Genomic DNA, 23,502 nt, shown 5'->3' on the forward strand with positions numbered 1-23,502 from the left:
CACGCCCAGGGCTCATTCCACTAGGGCGGTGGCGGCATCAACAGCCTTTTTCAAGGGCGTTGCGTTAAAAGACATTTGCAGAGCGGCGACCTGGTCATCCTATGACACCTTCGCCAAACATTACGCCCTTCACAGGGTATTCCAAGAGGATACCCGTCTCTCGACAGCAGTCCTCTCGGGGACAAGCTGCACATAATCCGATTACCCACCTCCTATCTTGGGTTACTGCTGGGTAGTCACCTAATGTGGAGCACCCACGGGGACACTCGAAGAAGAAAGAGAAGTTACTCACCGTAGTAACGGTGGTTCTTCGAGATGCGTCCCTGTGGGTGCTCCACTACCCGCCCATCCTCCCCGCTTCGGATCTCTGTTTAGTGTTTTGCAGGAGCATCCGAGGCAGTTGGTCAAGGAACTGGTGGGGACCAGATCGCGCACGTGGCCAGGAGCGTGCAAGGGAGCGGCGCGCGCCGGCGCATGCGCGGTCCGGCAGAAACTGCTTGGAAGATCTGATCTGCGGCGCCGGGCGAGCCCGACACCTAATGTGGAGCACCCACGGGGACACATCTCGAAGAACCACCGTTACTACGGTGAGTAACCTTTCCTTCTTTGCAGCACTTGTTACTCAGCTTTGATGCAGGTTGTAGACACCCAGGGTCGATGAAGCATTGTACCACCCTGGATAGTTTGTTGCGGTGTGGATTTGGCAGCCAGAATGGAAGCTGAGATGAAGGTTCTCTTGGACCATAACACACATTCAGCAGAGGCTTTCAGGAATTTGTCATATTTCATCCTGTCTGAAACATACTTTGTCTTCCACTGCTGGTGCTTGAGTTTCCAGCCCTCTCTTCATCCAGCGCAGGGTTACTGAAACTAAAGAGAGCTGTGTCTCTGAGGGGGAGGGTGGGGCCTCTGGTGGGCTATTGTATCCATAGTGAAGACCATTGTGGACTCGTACTGATTCACCAAGTCCTCGACAACATGCCCTGGGAGCATGGAATTATTATTTTTGTTGGCTTTGGAATGTTGTTGGAGTATGAGTGTTTCTGGGCTAATCAGGGTCTTTCTTGCTTCCTAAATGCTGGGAATTATCTGGCCCCTCTCTCCATGAAATGATGGTATGGGCAAGGCAGTGGCTGGATTGTAATTACCTCTAGCTTGATCTGTAGGCTGAAGATGAAGTCCATAGGATGAGCAGCTGTGGGAGTTCAGTGTGTGAAGGCTCTAGACAGGCAAATGATGAGAGAGGTTTCAGGGTTTTGCATCTGCAGCCTTGTCAACGAATGTTGTGATCTCCCAGGATTATAAATCTGGGCTATATCACCAGCATCACCAAAAGCTGCAAGAAATGCATAGAGGATGGCATCAGAGCTGTGTTAGGAAATATTACTGGTCATATCTGGAGTCCAAGCTCTCTAACTTCAATTAGTATCCATACAAATATGAAGATAGATTATTTAAGACTTGTGAGTGAGGCACTGGGAAGCCTAGAGCTGTCATTGTGGTGCCCATACTCAAACCATCCCTTACTGTGCAGGATGTGGAAAGATGGGTGTAACCAGGACACATGTATATTGCAGTAATCTTGAGGTGCTAGAACAGCTTTCAGAGTAGCACTATGGCTGCCACGACTTTCGCTGCAGACTAACCTAGTCTGTGATGAGTAAGACCAAAAGAGACACTTGAATGCCCCTTTTTGTTCCCAAAGAGCCATTTGAACATAGGCCTGGCTAGCACCTGTGAAACTAGTCAAAGCAGGGCAAAGTAGGGTTTCAGAATCTGACTGTTACCCACTGTGGCTACATCTACACTACAGTTAAACCATCATGGATGACCCCTGTTAGTTGACTTGAGCTCAACAGGACTCAGGTTCTTGGGCTTTTGAGTTGCAGTGTAGATGTCTGGGCTTAGCCTGGAGCCAGGTTCTGGGACCCTTACCCTTTAAAACAACTAAAGAGCTTCATAGCCCACTCCCAAGCCCAGCTGACATAGATCAACTACAGGTATCTAACTGCAATGTAGAGATACTCAGTATGGACCTACAAATGGAGAAGTCACAGAATATGCAGCCCAAAATTACCTTGTAATCATATCACTTTGCAGACTCATTAAATTGCCTAGTCTTTATAAATTCCTCATCTCTTTCTGCAGTGGTGCTGGCTAATTTGTTCCTTTCCATCTAATGTATTTCTAGTTATGGACCCTTAGCTTAGCTGTATTAAGACACAGTTCCAAGTAGAATTTCATTTTGGTACATTGTTTTGCGCTCTATTGTTTTCACTGGTATTTTCAGCTCCTTCAACCTTAATGTCAGGTTAACTTCATTAAGCTGCTTGTAACAGTGTGTACTGCGCCCTGTAAGGCTCCCTGTTGGAGCTCTCATAATCCTACCAAGCGCCCAATCAGGAAAGGAGCAGTAGAGGTGGGGCCTCCAGGCTTCCCTAGGAAGGCTGCAGGGAAGCAGCCAATCAAAGGCCCACAGGCTCAATTAAAAGCTGCTGCAGGGCCTGAGCAGACCACTTGTTGGCTGGATAATGAGGACTGGAAGGCTCTGAAACTCAGCAGGTAAAGAGGCGTGGGTGAAACCCTACTGAAGATGGATAAACACAGAAAATTCTGAAGTAAAGGTGAAGAAGGGGCACAGGGAAAAGTAATAGAGTTAAAGGAAGCAGCACAAGACTTATACTTGATGGGTCCTGGATTAGGTCCTAGGCAGGTCAAGATCTCCCCCGTGGCCACTGGAGAAGTGGCCTAAAGCCCAGGAAAGGGGCTAGGATTTAAACAGGCCTAGTGTTGGGGGCTGAACATTTTGGAGAGGGCCAGTCCCTCTTGCACCTTTTATCCCAGAAAGGATTCCTTCATGAATTTATATTGTGTGTACCTCACCTGGAGGGTTGAGCCACTGAAGATCTGCCTGAAGAGGTTAACAGCCACCAGAGGATGCTAAGAGCACAGAAAGAGAAGAAAATGCAGGTTTTCAGCCAACTGAAAGGAGGTAGGTCATGAGAGGTGAGTGTACACCACCACACTACTCATCACTCCAGTTTCCCAGTCATTAGTGTAGATGTTAAATGAGAGAGGATATAATCCCTCCCATAATTCAATACATTCCTGTTTTTCACTTTTTTGTTTGTGGACCTTTTTAAACCCACGTTGTGTTTCCAAGCCAGTCTGCATTAATATTATGAGTAAAATGTTTGGGATACTGAAGCAAATGGTTTACTAAATTTGTAAGAGATTTGGCTAAGTCTTCTCCTGCTTTAGGCCAACTTCACACATCAATGTGAACATAAAGTTGCCCTGACAGAGACCAAAAACTACAAGAACTTTACCAAATAGTCATAAACCTGAATTACCCACCAGGAGAAGTAAAAAACAAATCGATAGGGCCAGACGAATACCCAGAGACCAGCTACTCCAAGATCGGCCTAAAAAAGCCAAGAACAGAACACCACTGGTCATCACCTACAGCCCCCAACTCAGACCACTGCAACGAATTATTAAAGACCTACAACCTATCCTTAATCAGGATGCCACACTCCAGAAGGCCCTGGGTGACATGCCTGTTCTCTCCTACGGACAACTTCCCAACCTCATGAGGATCCTCACTAACAGCCACAGTCTATACCCCAGGAATACCAGTTCTGGAACCTTCCCCTGCAACAAAGCCCACTGCCAGCTTTGTCCACATATCTTCTCTGGAAATACCATCACTGGACCTAACCAGGTTACTCACAGAATCACGGGCACTTTCTCATGCTCCTCTACTAACATCATATATGCCATCATGTGCCAACAATGCCCAGATGCTTTGTATATTGGACAGACTTCTAACTCCCTTAGACAAAGGGTCAATGGGCATAAAACAGACGTCAAAACACTCCAGATCCACAAACCAGTTAGTCAACATTTTAATGGAATGGGGCATTCTGTCAATGACCTCAAGGTATGTGTGTTACTGAGAAGGAATTATCGCACCGTTTTGGAAAGAGAAACAGCCGAGCTGGCTTTTAGATTCAAATTTGGCACATTAACACATGGTTTAAATCATGATGGGAACTTTCTGAGTCACTATAGGGACTCGTTTGCATACTTGGCTCAATCTAATTCTTGACCTTCCCCCCCACCCCTCCACTCTCTGATTTGCTCACCTTGATTATCTTTTTCTGATTTGTCCTCCTTGCTTACTGTTTTTGGTTCTCTGTGCCTTAAATATAGAGTCTGTTCTGGTCTGTCTATGGTCTGAAGAAGTGGGTCCGTCCCACGAAAGCTCACCTAATAAACCATTTTGCTAGTCTTTAAAGTGCTCCTTGACTGCTTTTTGTTTTGATAGTGTATAGACTAGCACGGCTTCCAAATTTTCTCTGTGATGCAAGGGACTGGGTTTCTTCTCTTTCCTGACCTTTCTTCCACATCCTTATTTTGTTTTTGTTTTTAATAGTTGTAGTTGTTTTGTCACACTAATCTGGTGAAATCATTGACTTGTAAAATTGTGGTAAGCTCTGAGAATGAGGTAGGCTTTTGTAACATCCTAATCTTCAACCCCCATTTGTCTGGACTTACATTATACGGCTAGTGCTATACTCACCCCTAAAGCCGGCAGCAGTCTCAAAAACACAAAATGGCAGCTCATTTGCATATTCACAGCAAAAAACAAGCAGTGAAGACATGGTTCTGCCAGCAAAACCCCCTTTGTTGGCAGCCCCTTGTCCCCGATTTTTTTCCAGGGATAAGGGGCTGACGACAGAGGGAGTTTCTGCCAGCAGAACCAAGTCTTCAATGTTTGTTTTCCTGCCACAGATATGCAAATTATCTGCTGATATGCAAATGAGCAGCTATTTTGCATTTTTGAGACTGTTCCTTTGCATCAAGCTGCTGGCATTAGGGGTGAGTGTAGCACTAGCCGTATAGTGTAAGTCCGGACATATGGGGATGAAGATTAAGTCAAAGTATGTTACAAAAGTCTGCCTCACTCTGAGGGCTTACCACACTACCCTACCTGTATATAGCATCTTCCCCAGAATCATTACGCTTTCCAGGTTCAGAACTGCACCCCTTGGAAAGTAGTACTTTTGGCACAGTTAGTGAAGTTGTAGCATCTTATATGAATCACTATTCTGCAAAAGGAGGATAAAAATTGTGTGCAAGTCCTGACAGAGGTAATTAGGAACTATTGCTGGTGTAGCAATTGCCTCTCTCTATGAGCTAGAAAGAGAGCATCTGTGTCTATCAGAAAAATTTCGAGTCTTTACATTTCCTTGCCTGCTCATCTTGTGGTGGTGGTTTTGTTTTTCTTTCTTTTTTGTGCACTTCTGCTCTACTCTATGCCTCGGGGCTCCCAAGTTGTGCAGGTATGGGCAACTAAACTTACGCTCTGCTTTGTGCCATTGCTTAGATACTTTATGCGAAAGAGCTACAACTATAAATGTCTGCTTATCTCTAGAGTTCAGTCACATAGCAATATAACCACCAGAAAGATGGCACTGTTGTACTACATTTTCCACCTACTTTCCTACAGTACTCAGGAGGGTGGTGGTTGTGGATTTCAAAACTATTTATAAAAGTCAAAGGCACTTTGCTTTTAAATACCCTGTCCTTTCCTCTTAAAAAAAACATCTATTTTTAGGTTTTTTTTTTAATGACGAAGAGAAGGCACTATGGTAAATACAAACAAAATCAATAAAGTACTCAAGAAAAAGCCAGAGTGTGAATTCAACTGAATTGCATGGGTGCAACTCAGATGAGACTTTGGCTTGTATCAAATCTATTCAGAGCCTACTCAGGATTAAGTGACTGGTTTTTAAGCAGTCACGAACATTTGGAGTTCTGGAAGATGTGAATTTTTCTTCATGGCTCTAGGTATGGGGTGACTCCTGCAGTTAAAACTAAATATTCACTTTCTGACTTCTCCATTCAGCTATTGCTGAGAAACATGATTAGGCATAACTCATAGGCAAGTGGACAGAGATCACAAGTGAGACTCCTTCCATGTGATCTTATACTCTTATGAACGGATGTAAGATTTAACCCTTACAATGCTCTTATAGGGACATGTAAGAGAAATATTGGTTAGTTAACCCTATTTTCTTCTTGTTTCACACAGGAACAACCAGAATGACAAGGCACCTTTTTCTTAACATTCCCATTTAATTTCAAATTCTTTTCTAATTACAGTGGGAGAAACTACAAATGACAACAAGTGAAAGGAGAAAGATAGTCTGTTCAGTTACATTCCATGTTATTGCTATTACCTGCGTTGTTTGGTCACTGTATGTTTTAATAGATCGGACTGCTGAGGAAATTAAGCAAGGCAATGACAATGGTAAGTGTCTTTATATCCCTCACTGCCAACACAGTGAGGGACCCAAAAAGGCAGAAAGATAGCAAGACAATTTGTTTTTGTAAAAATATTATATGGAAATGGTTTGACAAAGTGAAAGACACAGAATTCAGGTTACTAACCTGTTTATAGCTCACTGTATTTTCTTTCCTGCAGTGCCAGGAGATCACAGTTCAATGCACCCATCACAACAGTTAAACCATTCAGTTCATTCTTTTCATTTAACTTCAGGAGCTGGATGTTTTTTTAAAGCTACAATTAAAAATTGATGAGTGAAACTCAAAGTTCATTGCAAGTTCAGTTCAGAGCATCCCAAAGCCTTATGCTGTTCATTTAACCCACTGAAATCTCTCTTCCACAAAATGGGGGTAGAAATTTTGCAAAGGCTCAGAAGATTTCAGGCATGTGCACTTCCAGACCCAGCACAAAAATCACCCTAGTGTAAGAAGGCCTGTTCACCCCTTAATGTGGGAGTTAAGTGTGACAGAAGTCTTGCGCACAGCTGGACTTCTCTGATAGCAGCCTATATTGTGGTATTTCAGCACTTCCTGTTCTAATACTAACCTAGATATGCAAAGAGTGAGGGGAAAAAAAGAGAGCAGAGGTATTGGAACCATTTAGAACAGGAGTTGTCTATGTCTGTCAATATCCAAATTTCTTAATCAAGGTAGAGAAATGTTAAATAGATTTTGGGTCCTTTCAAAAGCATCTGGCAGAACAGATTTGACCCGTCGTCTGTCTGTCTGATTACCCCGATTAAGAGCCTTAAAAATGGGTTTAGCTGTTTATATCAGTACTATTAATGATACAATAGTCCCTTTCAAGATACCACAGCCAGGACTGTGGCCTCAATTGTGCTAGAACAGGAATTCCCAATCTATGAGTCAGGACCCAAACATGAGTTGCAATTAGATTTTCTAAGGGTCATCAGCTGGGTGGCTCTGAGCCACGTGTGACTCTTTAAGGAACCATTTGCAGCTCCCACTGCTCACTCCTCCAGCTCCCAGTCCCTGCCCTGCCACACAGAAATGGAACTCAATTTAATTGGTTTAATAGCTAGCAGGAGTGATCCAGCCATTAAACCAATTACATTGAGTCCCATTTCAGCATGGCAGGGCAAGGAACTGCCTGCACTGCAGTAGAGGGAAGGGAGTAGGAGGGCTGGGGGAAACCACATGGAGAGGGTGTGGTAGTCTGGCAAAGGAGCTGCAGCGGCCAGTGGTGCTTGCGTGGCATAGGTGGGGGCAGTTTGGGGCCGCAAGGGGTTTAAGCCTGGAGGGGTGGAAATCAAGATTTATTATTTAAAAAAAAAAAAACAACTTCCCAGGGAAGAAACACTCCCCCCATTTCAAATTGCCTTAGGTCACAAAGTCTTACAGAATTGTCAAAATGGGTTCACCATCTCAAAAAAAAGATTGGGAACCACTGTGCTAGAGAGTATTTGAGATATGTAATGACTTCAGGACTGCATTTACAGAGCTGATTTGTTTTACAACAGACTACAGTGGGCTAGAGAATTGCTAGCAGGCTTATAGTTTACTGCATTAGTGGAGTTGCAATTGCTATCCTCCTCTTAGCAACAAGAATTCATTAAGGTAAAAATCTAACACGTGATCAAATCCTGGCGACAGATATGTCTCAGAGCGCTCAGTCAAATCAATAAGGAAATAGACTAGCACATTCAGAAGCAGAATTTGACCCACATAATGTCATTTATTTTACTAGTTTGGGCCTCCTCCTGCTAGAAAGCTACCATTTCCTACTGTGATGCAGCAACAGGCCCCACCCAGATAGTTGCATGCTAGCCAAGTAAAGTGAGATGTGGGAAAATCTTAAAATATTTTTTCCCTTCTGCTCCTTGGAGCACTTACTCCAGGGCCTGGTATAATGACAGAAATAGTTAATCAAACTAGCTAGTGTAAATCTGCATAGCTCTATTTCCTCCAGTGGACGTACAGTGATATATAGCACCTGAGGCTATTGCCCAGTGTGTAACTTTTCAAAACTAACTCTACATCTCCACCATTATAATATTCAGAGGCTTGTATAGCAGCATGCAATAGCTGTTATCGTCTGAAGGGGACCATCCCTGTCACTTAGGATTAGGAGTCCAACTGACCTTGACTTGAACATGTGCTAAAGTCACTTTGATTTTCAAAAGTGCGACCCTGAAAAAAGTTACCACTTATCTGCAATTTTTAGGAGAAGGAAAACCATGGTAATCTTAAACACCATTCCGTGGTGATTATGGGTAAGTTAGATGTCATAAATACTCGAAGCCAGCTGCATAAGCAGCAAATAAAATTAAACTCAAATTACTGCCCTAGTGGTTGCAACAAAGCCTGTCAATTGAGCCCCAGTGGGCTCTAATTCTAGGGCTGACAAAAACATCCTCCTTGTAATGCCTCTCTCTCTGACTCCCAACAGTCATGAGCAAGGTGTTCAATCCTCTCTGCCGCAGTTTTCCCAGGTGTAAAATCTGGATAATTGGCACCTCAGCATTGCTGTGAAACAAGTTATTCTGGTTCTAATGCACCCTGATTTGCACTCTAAGGGTTTTTTAAAAGATTTGGATATGTGACCAAGAAATTTATTTGAAGTAAAATATCTAGAAAGCAGCATTGATACAAAGTCTTATGACATGCTCGACCAAAACCACACACTTGCATATTAATACCAACTCTGTCATTAGCGCTGATGCAGTAAAGCACAACTGGAGGTCCCCCCCACCTCATTTTTAGTCACGGGTGAGCGTATGAAGAGGTAGCTGCAGTGATGTTAATTATCCTGTGATTTTAAAGCTGTTCCCAGTATAGCAATAATTGATTTTGCAAAGTTCTAAGACTACTTCTAAGCTAATGTGAATCATCTTAGTATTACTCATATTACTGAATGCAAATTCTCTGTTCTGCAGCTACAGTGTCATCACCACTAGAGACTTTTTGCCATTATATCGGAAGACCTTTCAAGCATTTTTTCCTGGTTTTAAACTGAGAGCAAAGGGTGCAAAAAGATGTACTAAGACCTTTAAAAAGTTTTTAGTTAGCTAAGTAGGAAATCTAGTGGTGCAATCTAGTGCCATAAGATAAGGAAAAACACACAGAGGCATAAACAAAAAAAAAAAAAAGCCGTGGTGCTAATTATTCACTACATGGATTTCTACCCATTAGTTTTCTACAACATCATGCCAGAAGAACACAGTGGTATTGCAGGTGCCATTCTTCCATGAGGTATAAAATAAGGCATATCAGATATTCACTCAGGTATATTTACTTGGATCCTTAGTGTGCAGCAAGCTGGTACATTGTAGATTTACACCTTCGTTTGCTGCACACAAAGCATGTGGACATTGATGCTGCCCATTAAAAAAACTTTGAAGGTTACAAGACTCCATGCAGCAAGTTTGCGTACAATGTTCTAGCCTGCTACAAGCTATTTGAGGCTCCTTGTAAGCCAGCCAACAAATTTCTAACATTAAAAAAAAAAACCTTTAATGAGAAGCATCTGCATTACAACAGTAGGACACAAACCTAGTGATATGGCCATTGGCATTTAGATAACCACATTCTACCTATTTAAAATAGATGCTTTGGGCATGTATACAATCAAGGGACACAAAGTAAAAAGTCTACTGTTGCTAATAAGGACAGTATTATCTTTCTCTCTTAGGACCTGATCTTGCATTCCTGTTAAACAACGCCTTAACCTGCTAGCTGTTTAGCAGTCAGCTCTTGTTCTCTGCACCTGTTCCTATTATCTAAGGAACAGCTGTACTTCATGAATGAAGACTGCATACACACAATAGTACATATAACATTCGGGATGCTTTGAAAAGAATGCTATATTAACATACAATACTAGGATGCACAGACTACAGAAAAGACAAGGAATCAGCAAGATGACATGAAATGACAATAACACTAATTGTAACTTGTTTCTTTGCAAGGTGTCCTTGAATGGCCATTTTGGACAAAACTGGTCGTGGTAGCAATTGGATTCACTGGAGGCTTAGTCTTCATGTACGTACAGTGTAAAGTCTATATTCAATTGTGGCGCAGACTGAAGGCTTACAATCGAGTGATCTTTGTTCAGAACTGCCCAGACACTGCCAAAAAACTGGAGAAGAACCCTTCATGCATTCAAAACTCTGAAATCAAGGATGCTGTGGTAGTGCCAGTGTCACAGACAGGTACAAACTCACAGCAATCAACAGAAGAAATGACCCCCGAGGTCATGCCAGTTTGACACAGCATCGTTTCTTCACTGAAGAAGGTGTAAGTGTTTTCCACACTGGAGCCGCCACTACTGAAACAATCATGTATTTTAAATAAAGAACAAAAATCCCTGACCCAGGGACATGGATACAGTAAAGCAACATTCAGTACCTATGGAATGTCACCGTTCGTGAAATAGTTTCTCTAATAGTCACCCAGGTGTAGTGGAAGTGTAGCAAGCACAACAGAGAATAATTCTCACAGTGTCAAACAGGCATGACAAAATGACCTTTGCAAATGGATGACCTGCTAGAACTCTTCTGGACTTGGAAATGGACCTGCTAGAACTCTTCTGTTTACAGAAAACAAGCAACTTTCCATCTATTTGTTATTATTAGATATCATCATGAAAATATGCTTCAAAGTCCCACCAGTGAAAAGTCATTCACATGAAACATAAATCAACAAAGCAAACAGACCTGCATAATGTCACTCATTTTCTGAATCTCAAAGTAATTTAGTTGTGGAGCCTGAATATTTTGGCAGTCATGTGTGCTCTTGGATATGTGAGGTGTCCCCCCCCGGCATCTTCCCCCCCTCAAAAATCAACATACAGTCTTCAAGTCCCCCAAATGTCTCGAACACTTCCTTGGTCCCATGAAATGCAGGTATTAATCACAAGACTAAAATTATTAGCTCTCCATCTGGAACAACAATTTTAGTGCTGCTTATCTTAAAAAGTAAAATTAAATGACACCTGTATCTTAAACTCTCTGCCAATATAGAACAGATATAGACGGTTGAAAGTCTTTTCTTCTAAACGGTAAAATACAGAGTAGGATCAGAGGCATTACAGGTTGAAGCATGCAGTCTATTAGAAAAGAATATGAATGGAATTTAACTGTCATTCCTCGACATACGAGGGTTTAAAGTGTGGAGGGGGGGAGGGAGGTGTTGGGGTTTTTTTAAGCATTCATGCTGAAGCAGTTAAAGTAATCACAAGAGAGCCTACCTAGATGTATTAAAAGATGCCAGTGTCATTCTGCTCTCACTTGACTAGATAATTACCCTCTCCACTCAGGCTAAGACTGAGCGATTAGGGATTCAATAGTTCAGTTGTTAATTTTGTGTTTTGAGCGTTTTCATGTAAAACTCAAGTGTGAATAACATTGAAGAGTGCAATAGATAAATGAATGTAGATAAAAATGGTGTCCAGTAGAGATGAGTTACATAAAGAATTTTGTGATTCACTTCCAATTGCTGTGGTGTTTATTATTGGGACAGGAACCAACGTGGCCAGAAATACCTGTGCATTGGTTTGGGCAAGTTGGCGACTACAGTTTATCATAGCCCTCTTTGAGCGTGCAAGTATAGCAAATTATTGTGCAAACATAGGGGGCAGACAGGAAATCAAACAATCATTTTGTGGGTGTAATGCACTGAGCAGAACATCCTCTGCAGAATGTAATTGTCCCAAATTATCTTATCTTTAAACATGATTAAATGGCAGTTATCTTGCAAGTAATATACAGCAGAGTCGTAGGCACAGTTCACAGTATCAGGAGATGATACCTCACCTGAAATTGTCCCCAGAAGAGGAATTAAGGAATAGCATGAGGGAAAAGTAAAGTTTGTAGTGTCTACTGAAAAGCCCATTGAACACAACTGTGAGTCGCCTACTGACTACAGGGGGCTTGGACTAGGCCTTTAATCCCACACCGCATGATTTAGGCCATTTGCTACCACTTTGTTACAATAATTAACTTTGCACTTTTTCTGAATAAATGTTGAGTAAATATTACTGCTCCTGTTATTTCTTTTTAAAACTTTCAGAAAGCTCCTAGTGGTGAAAAAGGTGGTCACCTACAGCTTGTTTTTATTTTTAACCCATTTTAATATGAAAAGTAAATTCCCCAAATTTTTGCCCTGTTCACTAAGGATAGAAACGTGCTCTGTAATAGGCATGAGATTGACAGTCATACATTAGCCAGTACTCAAGAAATTCCCATACTTCTCTGGAATTAGAGACAGTGGATGCGTAAACTAGGCTGCCCAGTTTACCAATCCCGTCTCTCCTTTTGGACAGAGCCCAGATGTGGAAAAGATGGAGGCAGCAGCATAAGGAGATATCCTTGTCTCATACCCTGATAGCTGTATACTGGAAGCCGCATACACCAAGTAGGATGAGACTTGTCTCCAGCAAATAAAATTGCAAATTTATTCACACACAGCTGCTATAGGCACAGGCCTACACCATACTTTCGTGACCCATTATCATGTGAAGTTAAGTACTGGACAAAACCTCATAGCTGCTGTTGTCCTCTATCAATGTTCTGTATTAACCCAGTATTGTCCACTTGAGGATTCTGTGCAACATGCAGTATTTTGCTAGCAATTAGTAATTTAATGCTTTTATTAAATGAAGGCCTGTTATTTTGAGAAGTTCAATAAAAACATGAACAGGTAATCAATTGTAGTCCTCGTTCAGGCAAACCACCACTGATCTCAGTGGAATTTGGACTGCATCATCAGGCTCTGGGATGAACATATGAATTGTGAGTTGACTTTCTATAGATGTGGTCCCAGGTAGACAGCACTGAAAGGAAGCCAAATTCTGCCTTTTTGCGTCAGCAAGACATCCTTTAACTTCAGTGACAGTTCTGCTTGGATAAGGATTGTACCACAATTTCTCACTAATATGCAATCTGCAAACAAAATGATTTTGTTCCCTATGTGAATAGGGACCTCCTTCCTGGTTTATTAAGACCTGTCTCTGTTACCACAACTAATGCTTTCAGTTACTCATTTCAGAACAAAATAAAAAAGCAGTCAGATCTGAAGAAGTGGGTCTGTCCCACGAAAGCTCATCACCTAATGAATTATTCTGTTAGTCTTTAAAGTGCTACTAGACTGCTTTTTTGTTTTGATAGTTGTTTTGCTTTGACTAGCACAGCTTTCTCTGTTACTATTAATTTCAGAACAGTTAGTGATCACTGCACCACTTAGTTTTGTGTTAATATAAAGATCTTTCTCAAATGGTACTATTGCACACACTGCAATAGCTGAAAGCAAGGGTTTATTTTCCTCTCTTGTTCACAATTAATTCCCCATCAACAGATCAAGCTCCTTTTATAATTTGGTGACACTGTGTAATACTTGGAACTAAGAGTTCTCACTTGTTTAACCCCATTCTCATTTTAAAAAAATGTGAGAGGTGATAAGGAAACAAATGTAAGAGAAGTGCTAATTGTTGCAGACATATTTGCATTAAAAGACCCCAAACCATTATAGTTTTCTGTGTTTTAAGCAGCACTATACTATATGGTGGTAAGATCATATCTAAGCTTCCAAAAGGAAAACCATTTTGGTTTGTTACAAACTTTGCTTTAAAGGTATGACATTCCTTCAACAGAACATTTTCACATCTGATTTTTCCTCCACAGGCAGCACACCAAGCATAATTAACTGAATTTATGCTTTATGAAATAACTCACCATTATCTCAAGTTATACGCCCTAGGGAAAAATTTTGGTTAAGTTATAAAACTTTTCTGTACAAAATTCCAGAAAGCATGGGACCATCATTTTTCATATGATATATTACTACATGTAATAGATGCTATGGATAACCTACTTGAAACAAAGCAGTCTGACATCTAATGACATCTCTAAAGCATTAGAGCCGGGGTGTTCACATTAAACATCATCCATTGCCTCCAAGATCAATGGATCACAGTGTTCCTTGACAGAACACGTTCATCAGAGTTGCAGCAGAAATCATTTAAGCCAGCCCTGCTAACGCATAGAGAAAGTTGTACAGCTTAAACATATTTAATTGCATTTTTAAGTGGCAAAGTAGGCTATCTTAAACGTACCTGAACTTTATTAGACACAAATACAGAGCTAAATTTATTTTAAAAGTAGGGGATTGTGCCCATGGAGGTAAGCTGAAGTAACACTTGACTAGTGTCTATGCCAAGAATAACCTTTTAGTTCAAAACTAACAGGACGATTTCCTCCCCTCACACCTTTTTGGGGGCAGGGGGGGGAGATTCTCTGATAAGGTTTTGGCAACTAAAGTAAGTTCTTAGAGAAAGCAAAAAGGACTTACTACTCCTCCAAATTTGCCATGTAGTTAAAATTCCTTAAGAGCAAGTATATAGTCTATTATTTGATCAAATTAGTATGTCCTGCAGCAAGTTTACACACAAACTATTGCAGAAGAAAAAACAGTTCCTAAACCCATTCATGCTAACTCTCTTCCTTAAGAATGACCCCCCCCCCCCGTAGTAACAAAGTCAGGAAACAATGAAAGCTCACCGACTCTCAGAGACAACACAGCTAGGTACAGGAAGCCCTGCAGAGAGCAGCCATGGAAATAAATCAGTCTGAGCAGGGCTCAGACAATGGGTTATGAGTACCTGTTAGCAATCATATCTCAATGTTTGCTTCTTACCCTTCTTAAGCTGTAAAAGAAATAAGAATTTTCAACAATAGCACATTACATGTGCATTAGGGTAGGCAACAGCATGGTAACCCAGTCATTTTCAATGAGCACGCTGCTCTTACTGATTTAGTTGTAGCTTCATGGATATAAACCAGAGCTGAAAGCTTAACAGCTTATTTCAACTCAAATGGCACTGTTTTTAGAGCAGTGAACAAGACACTACTATTTTAGACCATGCTCTCTCTATGTAAATGTTGGTTTAATAATTCTGTGTGTTCATTTCTAACAATGAATTTGCGATAGAATGGCATAGCTTTTGAATTACAGGTAATTAAGAGTTACTCTGATTACAAAACTACTCATTAGGAAATCCTTTAGAAGTTGTAAGCAGAGTTTTATTATATGCCTCATGACACTTTTAACAGGATATTTTCATACCACTACATGCACATTTTTAAGGTAAGTTTTAGTGTAGGAGCTTAAAGTATGGTTCTACTCTTTGAACTATCTTACTAAACTGGTATGTTGAGTAGTAACAGAGAGGTAGCCATGTTAGTCTGTACTCCAACAAAATTACCTCACGCATTACAAGGACTGCTTCCCTTCCTTTGATGCTCATAATTATCTCAGGCAGGACAATTAACATCTCCCCCACCCCTCAACCCCCCTCCTTCAATCCTATTTGATTTGTCAGTTTTTATTGCAGGGTTGTGGGTTTTTTTGGTCCTCTATACTTATGGCATTCTGTACTGGAAAGGAGGTTGATCTGATGAAGTGGGTCTGTCCCATGAAAGGTCATCATCGAACAAATTATTTTGTTAGTCTATAAAGTGCTACATTTCTGCTGCATTGTTAAACTGGTATGTGTGAGGCTCCATGTGAAGAACCTTTGTTTTAAACCTCACCAGGCCACTTCCTTTGCTGTGAGAGTCTGCAGCTCCATTATACTGCGTTTTCTGATTGCAGCTCCTGGGAGACTGACATCAGATCCATTTGTCAGTCAAAGCAGGCTGGGAGAGGCCACATTCTCAAACATCCTACTAGCAAGCCAGTTCAAGATACTTCTAAAGCGGTTTTGTAGAGTGAATTCTTTTAAATCTTAATCCACAGGTTACTAAGTAGAACAGCAAATTCATAGAAACCCTTCCAAGTGCAGAGTAACTTTAAATTTCACCCATAATGGTTATCTAATAAACTCTTTCATACCTGGCAGCACTGGGACAGGGAGGCTCCTGAATGTGTAAATATGCTAGATAAAGTTTAGCTCCCCACATCCACCCCCCCAGCACTGGCTCCCGTTACCTTGTTGGTGGGGATAGCAGGGGCTTGGGTGGCTTTGGGCATGGCTGTGCCATGTGGGGAGCTGCTCTGGATGGTGGGCACTGGGCAGAGGGCCACTGTCACGCCTCATGGGGAACCACTGTTGGCAGTGGGCACTGGACAGAGAGCTGCTTTGGGAGCAGCTGCTGCATGGCCGCTCAGGGAGCCCCTGTGAGTAGCAGGCACTGGGTGCGAGAATGGAGGAGCCGCCAGCCACGCACACACTTAGAGGCCACCAGAGGGGCTGGGGTGGGACAGAATGCCGGTTAATTGAGAATTCCAGTTGTTCACATACCAGATAAAGCAGAGTTTACTGTATTGTGCCTGACAAAATAAATGGACGTGAGGCACCACTGAAGTCGCTCTCTGACTATAATCAATGGCAAGTGGACTCAATCTGCCAACTTCCACCCTAGAAGAAAGGGGATTTTCAGCTATGGCTAATTTTCTTATTTTTTCATAGTGAAAGTCGACAAATCCATTATGAAGGGATGTCCCAAAATAGTGTGGCACCAGCATGGGAAACAAATGATAAATGAGATTAATCAGCTATGGGGTGAATACTTAATAGAAGTCTCTTCCTTCAATGGCAGAGGAAGGACTTATAATTTGAAAAATTTAATGTATACATGGAAAAACATGACCAGCAGCCCCTCTTACACCTCCTTTTTATACACTAGCTATGATCCTTCAGGAAGCTTCCACGGCTCTGAGTGAATGAGCAGGTCCAGTGGGGGGCATCTTTGAAAGCTTGTGAAATGTACCAAGTTAGTCATCTACCACAAGAAGCCATAAGCAGTAGTTTCTTTCCCCCTCATTAACCCCCCGGGCTGGATACTATTATTCCAGAATTAGTTTAATCCTCTTTGATTAAATTATTTCTGAATAAGGCACTCTTACTCTGGAATAAAAGTGGCCACACATAGAATTAATGAGTCATTTACTTTAAATTCACATCCTATTTTATTCAAACTGTATTCATTTGTAAAACAGCCCTTATGCTAGTATAAAATTTTGTACACAACTTGTTTTGAGGCCCTCTAGCTAAAACAAAGCTGTTTGTAATGCTTAAAACTTCACCATTAAAATGAATTACCTATAGCTAAATAAACAAAGCACACACTTGGACATTGGGCCGCAGGGGGGGAAAAAAAAAAGTCAGCCATGCTCTTCTTTAAGAGAACTTCTTTTGCATTTTCTAATTAGAAAAGCTAACCTTACAATGGTTATAATGGTTATAACCATTATCTGAAAGTCATGTTTTCATATTTCCTAAATTAAAGCAATCTATATCTAAATATAGACAACATGGGAGTAATTAGACAAAAGGCAAAATTTTCATATGAACAGAAGTCACTATATATTTTTTTCACTTAAAATTAATGTAAGCAAGGCACTGTTATAGCACTGATCTCTACCTGCATTAGGAGAAGGAAGTGTCTCTCCAATGCAGCGGGACAGGGTCAGGACAGAGGATTACAGCGGAGTGGTCGCATTGGGAATCCAGAGCTACAAGATTCCACCCCCCACGCACGTGCTGGGGTATCCATTGGGCTCAGGAATCCAAATAATTACAGAAGAGTGCTCCTATTGGGAACTGAGAAAGTGAGCAGGGGCAAGCCCACCCACAGTTACAAGACACCCCCTACAAAGAGATCCAGTGGGCTCAGGAACCCAAATTATTGAAGAGTGGTGGACAGGAGATATATTGGCTCTAGAATTAATATGTCTCAGTTCCCAAAGTAAACTAGCAAGTGCTGATCCAGAACCAGCAAGAACCTGCTAGAAACGATGAGGGCAATTAGGCCAATTAGGAGGCTTGCAGACTCAAGGGAACAAGGAGGATCAGGACAGCTGGAGCCAATAAAAAACCAGATGAGACTGATCATAAAAAGGCTTTTTCTGCTGCTGTTGTAGTGGCTGGGTGATGGGTGGGGGGGATAAGGAGCCATGGAGAGTCTGAGAGAAGCAAGCACAAGCAGGAACCAGAGGAAAAAGCCTCTGGTAAAGGAGGGTGCTGGGGACGTGGCCCAGGAAATCATTGCTGTGAAGCAGTAGAGACACTGTTGACAGCTGCTATGCATGGGCCCTAGACCAAAGCCCAGAGCAATGGATGGGTCTGGGCTCCTCCCATTTTCTCATCATCTTCTATGCAGCACAAAAGGAGGACTGACATGGTGGAGGGGTTTGTCTTGCCTGTGGAGTTTGGTCTTCTCTCTGGTCCCTGTGCTGGCCAATGATGAGAGCAGCTCAAGCAGCTGCTGACGTCTAACTGCAGGACTGCTGCAGGCCTCTGAGGCAAATAATCTGCCAAAAAGTGTGAGGCTCACCAAGCTGGAGGAGGAGCTTGTCACAACAGGCAATACGCCAGCACAATAATTGTCAGAAACTGTATTGGGGAAAATGACATCATAGGGTTCCATATTCATTCTCTCTTTCAATACCATTTTCAACTTGGAAATTTAAATTCAGCCTACGTTTCTTCCTTCCATCATTACCATAAATAAATTCTGCAGTCAAAACTTACCTGACAAATTCATGGTATGCAAGAATAAAATCCAGCTCTTTTTTTCTGTACTGATACTTAATATCAATTAATGTTTGTCAGCATGAATGTCATCCTAACTGTTCCCTATGTAACAGTGCCATTTTTATAGTAATTTTTCTGTCTACAATAAACATAAAAAACATTTTTTCATCATAAGCTGTTGAAGCTTCCTTTCCATGTGTAACCACTTACCTACACTATAGTCTAAAAAGTTGAAGTCTACATGATAGTAAAAAAGGAAAGGGTACATAAGACCACAAATTTTTTATTTCTCTATTTTAAAACGTTCAACATGTGACCACCAGCTATTACAACTTATTTCAAGACTGCTCAATTTTGTCAACTCAACCTTAGAGATCATACATTTGCTTTACAAATTGCCTTCCATTTTAAATGAAATTTTTCTTGAAAAAATTGAGACACTTCTAATTTTTGATGACTCCAAATAGCATACATTGGTCAGTTAAGCACAGTGCTATTGATGCTTTATCTTTATCTGAATATTTTACTGTGACAGATGAGACTTTCAGCTTATTTCAGGAAGAATAAGGCTTATTGTCCCTTCTTTAAAATCCCATTTTAAAAAAATGCAGAAGGATTTCTTGCAATGATTCCGTTGCCAAAGTGAAACAAAGCTTGTCTATCCATGGAAGTTTCACGAATTCAGCTAAAACTGATTTGCAAAGCAAACAAACTAAAACCCCCCCGAGACCTGCTCTGTGAATACACAATCGATTGGTTTCAGATCAATGACACCGGTTTAAGTTTTGCTTGGAAGATTACCAAAGGAAGCCAAGCTAAGCAGATGAGACAGATTTTAGGAGAGTTAAGTGCAATTACACATTACATTGCATCCATTTAACTAAATCAATTATCGCCATAGCTCTAGTTAAACCAGTGCAGGATGTGCAGAGCAGGCAATAAAAACTTCATCATGCATGGATGAATCAGAATGCTCAGATGTTTAACCTTAGGGAATGACGGGTTATCTAAGCAAAGAGGTGAGGACAGCCCTTAAGTGGAGCCCCAAACTGTTCCTTCCCAGGCATGCCTCGCCTTTTCTTTCCCTGCTAAAAGATTTTAGCATCTCCTGCTCTCTGTCAGCTCTGCTTCCAACCTCTATCTCACAAGTCCCTGGGAGAGAGTTGCCATGAGAACCCAGAGTGTGTCTCAGGAGCAATGGCAGCACAGGCTTCCCCCTCTCCTGCCCCACTACTCTACTCTACACTGGGTGGCCTGGGGCCCATTTTAGCTCTGTCAGACTTGGATGCTGCTGTCTACCCTCTCCGCAGGCCTTGGGACAGCACTAAAAACAGTTCCCCCTCCCTGCTGGCTCTCAGCCTCCTGTGGTACTGAGTGGAGCTGCAGTGGGTTCTGCCAGGAGGGCCTGGCAGGAAGAGTGCCCTGTTCCCCTCTAAAATCCTTGCCTTCCTCAGCTCACTACTCACCCCTCCTCCTTGCTGCATCTACAATTCCTGCTGGTCCCCAGCACAGAGAGGATCTGAAACAGGCTCCAGCAGATGACAGCCCAGGTGCCAGCTGCACTCCCAGGCACATGAGATGTGCACTAGTTAGCAGACTGCTGGGTAGCCATGGATACAGATTAAAGGGAATGATGCTGAAAGGTCACTCAAACATTTTCAAGCCTCTATTTTTGCCTGACGATTTCCCTCTAGCGTCGTGTCAGTTGATGTATTACTGACTAATCCAGTTTAGTTCACACCATATCTAGCAAGAACTGAGGGGTTTTTCATTTTTGTTTGTGCTGGTTAATCTGGTTAATAACAGACGCTTATTGCTATGGAATGCAGTTCACTGATCAGGGCAAGAAATCAACTATCCAGACTACATACAAAAGAAAGCTGGTAAGTAACTGAATGGATTTTGCTAACAATAGGATAGGAGAAGTCTAACAGAACTGAGACAGAATTGCATGATGTATATCAGTCACTGAAAAAAGGAAGCACATCAGTTTCAATCTGTTCCAGATATTGCCCTACACTTACTAACTTTTAACGTGGTACCAAACATTGCCTCCATTTCAGTCATAAAGCAAGGAGTGATGCTCTGGTTATAGAGTGCTTACATCAAGGGCAGTGCCCCAAACGCTGCAGCTGCCTGACAGCAATAGGTTTAAGTTACATCTACTAACTGCAGTAAGGGAAGTCTACGAAGGCTGGTCCTCCTCCAGAGCAGCTCAGAGAGGGCAAATCAAACCCCACATTCTAGATATGTACTTAACACTAAAATGCTTATAACGTAGCATTAACAAGGAGAATTTTGTCGTACCACTGACCTTAAGAAAGCCTTTTTTATAAATTGCATACAGAACCCACACAGCCCCAGTCCACACATGATGCCCACTAACCCCATGAGAAAAATGAAGCCTGGATTCTATGGTGTAATCTTATCTTGAGTTTCTGCACCAGCAAATCTATGGCCCTGAAAACATCCCACACAACTGTGACAGCACGGCAGGTGTTTTTATGCAGGTATCAAAACTGGCAAGCTGGCTTGAAAGAAGACAAAACATTTACCATAATTGGACTCCATATTACTCAGGTCCATGTACTTTAATCACTGTCTGAGCTTATTAGCTATAAAAATGGACATGTTAGTTTTACAACATGCTCCATGAAAGTATGCTGGTGCTCCCCAGTTCCTTCCATGGGGATGGGTGCGTGCAGCAAAATGAAATTGTTGGTTCCTCCGCAACAGCTTAAATCTCAATTTTTATACATTTCTCTATGCATGAGGGATGGGCTGGACACCTGATCCATACACATTTCCTTTACCCTAAAGATGTTAAATTGCTTGCTTATAAACTACTGCCTGTTTGGCAAGTCTGTGCCAAAACCAGCAGCATTCTTTAAAAATAAACCCTCAGGAACCTCACCCTCATTATGAATCAAGAGGCATGTGATAATGCCACAAGAGCATCCCTATGGAAAAGTGCTAGCAATACCACAAACCATCTACCTCTTACACACCACTTTTTGTCTGCCAATCTTGAAGCAGAGAAAACCTTCAAAATGCACAATTTCGAGTTGCGTTAACTTGCATTTATGCAAGTTAAACACAACTCAAAATCCCACTCCCGCCACTCTGGTTCAATTCCACTGCCATGCGTGGCCTCAGTTCAACCCCTCACCCCCGGTTCAAAGCCCCATGGCCCGGCTCCGGCTCACCACCCCGGTGCATGGTGCTGTCTCATCACCCTGCTCCCGGCTCACCCCCTTCAGTGTGTGGTATCAGCTCACCATCCTCCTGCCCCCTGCAGCCCTCCCACAGCCCCAATCCACCGCCACACCACCAGGCTTAACCCTCCCAACTGAACCCCCAACCCCAGGACATACCTTTCAAAGGAGCTCCACGTGCTCCTTCTGCTCCCCGGCCGCAGAACGTGCATTCCACTGGGGAAAAAAGCCACCCCCCAACTTATGCAAAATTTGAGTTATGCGAGCGTGCATGGGAAATGGAGCCCTTGTGGAACTCGAGAGACTATTGTACTTTACAAAGGAAATAAGCAGCAGCACCCTCAATTTACTGAGGCATGGGAAAGCGACTTACCACAATTATCTTGTAGACCAGTGATAGACCTGGGAAGAGAACACGCATTTTGAATCTTAATCCAGGAGTCTATCCACTAACCCACACCCAATGACCAACAGTGTCTCAGCTTAACAGCAATCACCTCAGTCTTTATAATGACTGTAAAATCTCTGACATAAGAATTACCTGGCTACCCCCGACAAGAGAAAAACGCTACAGACCTAGAGTAAAAGGCTTTTCCTGAGTTCATGCAGTTGTAGACCAAGAACGCCTTTTGATGATTAAGTTATGGGTATCCCTTATCATCACTAAACGGGGTCCTGTGCTTTTAGTTTGACATACACTTCCTAGTTACGGGCCAGTGTTTGTGCTCTTAAAGGAAGCGGGTAGAGAGGGAGATGCTGCCTCGGTTCTCACCTTTGCTTTTATTCAAGTCTGACAAAGGCTTTCCTGAAAGGTGGATCCAAGTGGTGGAGGGATGCTTTACAGGGGAATCCAAAGCTTTACTCCAATTTTGAAGCAGCCTGCAAGTGTGTTAGAGGCTGTAGGAAAACATGATTCTCTAAGCTATTATTTTAGCATCAACTTGCATAATTTGACGAAGTCTGGGTGCTGGTTCAGTAAAGAAAATCTATCCCCATAATCAAAAGCTCCAGACTTAAAAGTCACTTGTTCAGTATTAGTATCAGAGAGGTAGCCAAGTTAGTCTGTATCTTCAAAAACGACAAGAAGTCCTGTGGCATCTTCTAAACGAACAGATATTTTGGAGCATGAGCTTTCGTGGGCAAAGACTCTCTTCATCAGAGTATGTTGTTCAGTACTACTTTCTCTTAATCCATACCACAGATAATAGGCCATGTTATGGGTAAAGGCAACCTGCTCTATAACAGTATCTTACCTACTTATTAAACTTAAAAGACATTTATGTCCTCGTTTTCATCATCCAAAGAAAGGACCTTACCAGGAAAACCCAGGCACCAAAATCACATTTGCGCAACAGATGGTGCACTCTCCCACAGCTATTAGGCTAGAGATAACTATTCCCTACTAATGCATACCCGGGACTTCTGAAGATAAGCTAGAGT

At 42.1% G+C, this 23,502-nt stretch overlaps 1 protein-coding gene and 1 long non-coding RNA gene across 8 annotated transcripts in view; one reads left to right on the plus strand and one right to left on the minus strand.

The window, feature by feature from the left end:
• MARCHF1 (membrane associated ring-CH-type finger 1) overlaps positions 1 to 22,201 on the plus strand; it is a 553,572-nt gene extending 531,371 nt beyond the window's left edge. For all 7 annotated transcript variants that reach the window (XM_074993075.1, XM_074993077.1, XM_074993076.1 and 4 more), the window contains 2 exons: positions 6,172 to 6,319; positions 10,284 to 22,201. In XM_074993075.1, the coding sequence (XP_074849176.1) occupies positions 6,172 to 6,319; positions 10,284 to 10,582 (447 nt within the window). In that variant the 3' untranslated portion in view covers positions 10,583 to 22,201. The remainder of the gene's footprint in view (positions 1 to 6,171; positions 6,320 to 10,283) is intronic.
• Positions 633 to 10,303, minus strand: LOC142012586 (uncharacterized). The gene is made up of 3 exons (XR_012645405.1): positions 6,460 to 10,303; positions 2,884 to 2,940; positions 633 to 1,336 (listed from the first exon to the last, which is right to left on the minus strand). It is a non-coding gene; the product is annotated as an uncharacterized LOC142012586 (long non-coding RNA).
• Positions 22,202 to 23,502: the final 1,301 nt, after the last annotated feature.

This window comes from Carettochelys insculpta, chromosome 4 (assembly GCF_033958435.1).
Source record: "Carettochelys insculpta isolate YL-2023 chromosome 4, ASM3395843v1, whole genome shotgun sequence".
In the NCBI taxonomy this organism is placed as follows: Eukaryota; Metazoa; Chordata; order Testudines; family Carettochelyidae; genus Carettochelys; species Carettochelys insculpta.